This window comes from Nicrophorus vespilloides, unplaced genomic scaffold (assembly GCF_001412225.1).
Source record: "Nicrophorus vespilloides isolate i.1.1-1 unplaced genomic scaffold, Nicve_v1.0, whole genome shotgun sequence".
Lineage (NCBI taxonomy): Eukaryota > Metazoa > Arthropoda > Insecta > Coleoptera > Silphidae > Nicrophorus > Nicrophorus vespilloides.
The window spans coordinates 237,898-245,101 of NW_017099710.1; the positions used below are offsets into that span (position 1 = coordinate 237,898).

A 7,204-nucleotide genomic window follows, 5' to 3' on the forward strand; every position below is an offset into this window, starting at 1 on the left:
TCAGCGCTCCGATAAATATTTGATATCGGTATCATTTCGGTTTTGTCACAAGCCGATACGTCTTACGCATAGGAATATTAAGATGTTAATGGAATATATTTCGAAGATGATTGTTACGGATAAGCAACGAGCCTGGAAATTAAGCGATTCTTTAGGAACGTAACCCTCGACCTATATACTAGCCAAATCCGTCTAAACCAGTGGTTCCCAACCATTTTTTGTACCATGTCCCACCAAAGCCTTTCTAAAATTATTTTGTCCCTTATGTAACATATACATAATACATTTTCGAATTCATCCCTATGGGACAAGGGACCCACGTTGGGAAACACTGGTATAAACCAAGCAACAACAAAAATAAAGTTAATTCTACTGAAGGTTAAAAAAAAACAATGGGAGAAAACATTTTTAATTTAGAGGCTTTCCCTAAGCCGTTGCTGCACCGTAACTAAATAATCATATAATAATGGGTGTAAATGAAATTGTAATAATTACGTGATGATGTGTTATACGTTGATGCGGCACAGGAAATACGACGTGTGAACAATGCATCAGACACCAACACACGCTCACAGTTGTACACATACACACACACACACGCAAACATGAATACACTTGGATATGCTTCGTTTGACTGTATATCTCTTTCATTTGCGTTTGTTGAATGAGGCAGTACGGCTGAAAGACTGAATTTATTGTTTTTTGGGATGTTCACATTTTGTTTGATTTGTTCGTCGCGCAATGGGGCGAGGAAAATTAAAAATTGAGCAAGAATTGCGAAAAGGAAAGAGAGAAAAATAATAATAATGAACAACGGCGAAAGGAAAAGCGCGAGAGGATGCAAAAAATAAAAAGGGAGAGATGAAAATGCACGAGAAACAAAACAAAAAAAGGAGGAAGAGGAAAAGATTGGAGGGATGATGAACTGCTGAGGGTTGTGTAATAATTTTTTTTTCTCCCTGTGTTGCGCCAAGGGACGGGATTGTATAATATATACATACATTGTGTAATAAATAAAAAATAAAAATTATGAAAAAAAAATGAATTAAAAATATATATTTAAATCGTATTAAGGGAAAAAAAATTGTAGTCCATATTTTTATAAGTAGGATTATAAAATTTTTCGTTTAACTTTCTCATACCTACAACTATACACTACTACTTAACTGTCTACTACTTGTACCAATGTAATAAACCAAAAAAAATATAATTATGTAATGTAATAATAATACTACAAAATATTGTATGTAATCTATTGTAATGGTATTTATGGTTCTCATTTTTTTTTTCAGGATTAAGGGGGAGTATGGTAAATTATAGACCGACTGATAAGTGTAGTTAAAATCAAAAGAAGAAGAAAAAAGAAATAAGAATATTTGGGGGGAAAAAAATGAAAATTAATTAATGATAATATTAAATAAAAGTAAAGGTATAATTAATATTAATGATAATACTGTTATATATGTATGTGTCTGCAAGTGCGATATTTCTATCTATTCTATTATTATCTATCGATGATATATATAAAAATATATAAATATAAACCAAATATGTTTGTTAATAAAAATATTTAAAAGACTAAAAATGAATAAACGCAGTCAGGGTGTTTCATTTAATTATTTGTTTGTAAAGTAAAATAACAAAAAAAAACATATCCCTTCTTTAGATGTCCTTCACTTTCTTAGGTGTTCCGAGCTGCCTCCCCGTTTGATGGTTGGGGTGGTTTAGGGTGGAATCATTCAATTATTTACGAAACGTTTAGGGCGTTCGCAGCGATTTTAAATTAGCCCGTACACACGAGAGGCGATATAATAGACGGACCCATGAATAATTTAAATTTAGATGAAACGTACGCTTCTGAATGTAAATGTTTGATTTGATTATCCCGTTTCGCTATCCATCATGTACGTAAATTATTAAATGATTGGCATGATACAAACTGGTATTGTGAAAGCATTAAAACGAGCTTTGAGAGTGTTCACCGAAATGATCATATCCGTACTTGTTATAAATTGGTGCGCGGCGGCGGCGGCGGCAGGGGCAGCTATTTTAAGTGCATTGTATGTGTATGTATGTTCGAGGGGGTGAACATTCGGTCGGAATTCCTCTGGGGAACCTTAACTAACTTTTTAGCCTTGTGTATTTTATTTTCCACGGCCCGCGGATCATCATAAATTCCAACCCCGAACGGCACTAGCGACCCCCGCTTCGTCCTCCTCCGACGCCACCGCTCAATGATTTTAATGCTTTCGCAGAAGCCGAAATTTCATTTAACTTAATTATAACTCGCCGCTAAGTGAGAGGAGAACAGTTCTGTTTTGTTGCCTTCGCTACAGAATGCGGGTAAGTATAATGTCTTAATTCAATTTCAACTACAATTCCTAACTAAAAAATAGTATATGACATCAACAAAATGTAGTTACTACTCATTAATGTACGTTAAGTGCGTACTGACTCAATTATATATATTTTAATTCGATAATACGTACATCAAGTACAGTGGAACCTCGCTTAACGAGTTTAATCCGTCTCAAAATTTCCGGATTTTTACTCGTATAGTGAAACACGTTTTCCCATATAAACCAATGTAAATTCCATTAATCCGGAGACATGGCAGTGTTTTTAAATTTTGCACAAAAAAAATCACAAATAACATGTTTGAACAAAAGTTTGAAAATTTTGTGATCGCAAACAACACTAAGATACAACTAGAATGACCACTAACAGTAGGAAGTGTTTTCCAATTCACACACATATTTGTTTATATATTTGTATCAATTCGAGGACTTGGTGGAGGTCTCTTTATACTTTCAATATTTGTTTATATTCTTCTCTTCTCATCGTCACTCGTTATGCGAAACGTTGCTCGTTAAGCGAGTCATTTTTCAAACAATTTATTTTGCTCGTTAAGAGAAATGCTCTTTACGCGAGGTTCCACTGTACATATATTTGAAAAATCTACAAATTTACGAAAAAATCTAATAAATATATTTCAATAAACAGTATCATACAACAAATATAAAAAAAATCGTATCGAATTAATCTTGCGATTAAAGTACATCTTCTTCTTATTATATGTCAATTTGTATACTTGATGTACGTTAATTGAACGGTAATTTTATATAGTTACTGATTGCTAATATACGATATTATATGATAATACAACAACTATTAATTTTATTTCGGTTCAATAAAAAACTTTACATATTTCATTAATAAATGTAATATATTTTATAAAATTTACAATTTTACAAAATAACAATATTTAATACCCAATTAAATTTCCTAATTATAAATGTCATTTTTAACTATCGAATTAGTCTTATGATAATAAATATAATTATAATATACTATAAACCATTATAGTCGAAATTACATATTAATTAATAATATATTCTCATTTTACTGAAAAATTAAAAGTATTTGTTTTAATATTAGATTATTTTAATTTTGTTCCCAGCATTACATAAATGGTAACTAAAAATAATACGCCTCCTAAATATAAAATATTTGTTGAGATTTTTGGTTCGATGAGAGATCTAGCTGATCGAAAATGAGAAGATCGTCTTTCACATCCCGAATCTTTAACGTACTTTGACCAAGTTTTCTGTCCATCATAGTGATTACAAGTTAATAAATGCTTGTTCTTGACTTTTCCCGCTATGATGTGTTCTTCAGGAGAGGTGGCTAGTTGCAAACCCATCATCTTGCTCCAATCCCAAGTATCTACGATATCGCAATCACAGATCCAAGGATTTCCAATAAGTTGTACCTTGTTTAATTTCCCGCTGGCCATTATCAAATATTTGGGTGAGAAGGTCGTGAGATTGTTGTAGCGTAGGTCAACGGTCTCCAATTGCGGTAATAAATTCAAGAACTTAAAGTCACGACTTGTGAATTGATTGCCTTTCAGTATTAAATGCGTTATACCTGTGGTCCAATAAAACGCGTCCATAGGCAGGTACGTTAAATTGCAATTGCTCAAGTCGAGCGTTCGCAACTGGGAAAGTTGCTTGGGCAATAGGGGACCCGTGCGGGAAACTTTTAAGGGATTACCGGCTAATTGTAATTCAGTTAGGTCTGTGTATGTTAAATTGTTGAAGAAGACCGTCGCATTTAGAGGCTTCCTTAAGCCGCACGAATTCAGCTCGAGACTCTTTAAATGTGTTAAATTTGCAAATAACCCGGCCTCCAGCGAATTCAGATCGTTGCCGGATAGGATTAGCCGCCTCATCGATGTCATCTTCGAGAAGGTCGAGGGCATTATGTGCGTGAGGTTGCTGTTACCCATATTCAAATACTCGAGCGCCTGCAGGGGAGCGAGGATTTTAACGAAGACGTCGTTCAAGGGGTTATGCGAGATATCTAATTCGGTGAGGCTTTGGAATTGATGCAGGGTGTGCGGTAGGACGCTCAAGCCGCACTGACTCAACGACAGCTTCTGCAGTTTCGTTAAAGGGGCCAAGGCGAGGAGCAGGTCGGATGCAAATAACGTATTACCGGCTAAATAAAGCGTCCTTATTTTGCTTGAGTTCACAAATGCATCCTCGGAAAGCGGTCTACCCAGGTGGCAGTGCGACAGATCCAGGCTATCCAGATGGGAGAGTTTCTGACCCACGGTAGCGGCGACATCCAGATCTCTAAGTTCGTTCTCTGCCAGTATAAGGGTACGAAGGTACGTGTTGTTATCAAACGCATCTGGTTGGATAACTCTAATGCCAGATCTCCTAAAGTCCAAATACTCTAGACGGATTAGTGGGTAAAGCACATACGACCAGCTGATCTCCGCAAGATTGTTTCCAGCCAGCTCGAATGACTTCAGGTTGTCCAGAGCCGCAAACGCGTCCTCTCCTATGAAACTCACATTGCAATTATTCATTTTTAATATTTCGAGACTCTTCAAGGGATTAAACTCGTTAGGGGATATCATCCCCAGGGGATTATCAGACAAATCCAGCGTGCATAACGAGGTGACGTTTGCGAAGAAGCGGGGATTTAAAAAGTTCAATCCGCAGTTACTGATATCCAAATACAGAAGCGTGGACGAGTACAGAAATTCCCCATCTACAGAAGTTAAAGGGTTGTCCTGTAATTCCAAACTTATGAATCCGGACATGGTCCTGCAGAGATAAATGCGATTAGTACGGTTTTAGTAATTTAATTGCGTTTACCTACTGGAAAGTGGATGGGTCGATGGTGGCGATACGGTTGTTCGCGAAATCGGCATCGATGAGGTAATTCAAGCCCTGGAATGATTCTTTTCGGACGTGGGTCAGCAGGTTATTGGCTAATTGGAGGCGGCGCATCTTGATGTCCGGTGGGAATGGAGGAACATCCGTCAGATAGTTTCCGTTCAGGTCGAGGATGTAAACGCTCGGACTCAATTCCGAATAAGGGATGTCGGTCAGGTTGCTCTCCGAACAATCGGTCACCCAGTTCACCCTGAAGTAATGGCACTCGCACTCATCGGGGCACCCCAGATCCACCAATTCTCCATTGAAGGCGTCCACCACGATCGACCCCTTCGCTAGGATCAGCAGCACCACCAAACACGTCGTCTCTGTCTTCATCATCTTTCTCTGCAAAACGAATTACAGAACGGCCTGATATCAATCTACTCGGCAACATTTCCAAGCGGATGTGACGTTCCATCATTGGGTGGAACGAGAGCACAAAGCGCTTTTATATCAAACTCGTTAATTGTGGAAATTAAATTAAAGCTCCACTTTGGGTATTTTCCATGGCTACCGGTTATATGTGGCGCGCACACCGAGCGAATCAAAACAATTGAACAACAGCATTCAATAATCCCTTTTTCATCTCTCCGCTCATAATTCTTTATCCGACTTTTGATAGAAACTGTTTCCATGGATTTAATATTACCATTCATCGGATTACCTAGTTATGTATACCTCCCATCTACTATTTATATTCCTTTATAAAGAATAACATATTGTTTGCGACTTTATTTTATTAACAAAATCATAAAGAATATATTTTATAATAGTAAAAAACATGTCAAAAAACCGTATTATTAGGTAAAACATATTACATAAACTTTTTTTTATTACATTATTTAAAAATAAGTATCTTCAAAACCATAGTGTAAGTCAACTAATTCAACTGAAGTTGAAATATTTTCTAATTTTATAAATGTTCTTGTTTAATATTGCATTTTTTACATCCTTTACATTTACATTCCCATTTATCGATTTAAATACACGTCTATTAATTGTGTAACTAAGTAATTATATAATGCTAAAATTTTGTCTTTTAGAGCGTATTTAGAAGAGCTAAAATTTATAATTGAAATTGTACCGAAATGCACCGAAACAAATGCTAACAACCTGTCAAATAATAATACACCCTAAAGCAAACATATTTATGATCGTCGCCACCTTCCACAGCAACATTCAAAGCTCAATATAAACGGAAAATCTGCGGTTTCAAAACTCGGCATTCGAAACTTCCGGCAACATTTGAGTTGTTACGCCGCTAATTATTTTCTTGGGCAATCCAAAGCCGGCGAAATACTTTCCGCGCTCCGCCCTAATTAAAAGTATTAATGAAGGGGAAAAAAGGAGAACGCTCTTCCATCTTCAAGTGCACAAAGACCGGACGTATCATTTCAAGAAGCTTACTCACCATTCAATTTTAAATTTGCAAACGAACAACCCATTGACAAGATGCTAACACTCATGTAGAGAAAAAGAAAAGTTCGATGACCGCAATCGGACGTTCTTGTTCTATTGGACTGGTTCTTGTCTCGATGCAAAAAACAATAGTCGAAGCTATACTGAACTGTCTGGTTTGCAGAACGTTCGTCGACTGCGATAATACCTCCAGTTCTACCTATTAGTCCTTTCGGTCGTTGTTGTTGTTGTTGTAGCGTTTGTTGATGATGGTGTTTTTTTAGCGACTGCATTGCTGTTTATTCGCAGTGTAAGCAAGTGAATGCCATGGTAATGTTAATAGTATTAAAAGCGACGTATGCATGATTATGTTCTTTGGAAGCAATCCGAATAATCTGTTTAAAATGGTCGGACGCGTGTCCGGCGCATGTTAATTATGATGAAATCCGATAATAAACACCGAGGAAAGAACGGGCACGCATTTAATAAGCATGTTTTGATTAATCGTTGATTTCGAAACAAAATAATCCTGATTAGCGGTTTTAATGCAGTGCACATTATTCCTGCGTGTG

The 7,204-nt window shown here is 36.5% G+C and overlaps 1 protein-coding gene across 1 annotated transcript; it reads right to left on the reverse strand.

Annotated features, from left to right (window-relative positions):
• Positions 1–3,439: 3,439 nt before the first annotated feature.
• Positions 3,440–6,813, reverse strand: LOC108565312 (chaoptin-like). The gene is made up of 3 exons (XM_017924702.1): positions 6,646–6,813; positions 5,176–5,579; positions 3,440–5,120 (listed from the first exon to the last, which is right to left on the reverse strand). The coding sequence occupies exons 1-3, from the start codon at positions 6,646–6,648 to the stop codon at positions 3,440–3,442; spliced, it is 2,088 nt and encodes a 695-aa protein (XP_017780191.1). The 5' UTR covers positions 6,649–6,813.
• Between the last annotated feature and the right edge of the window lie 391 nt (positions 6,814–7,204).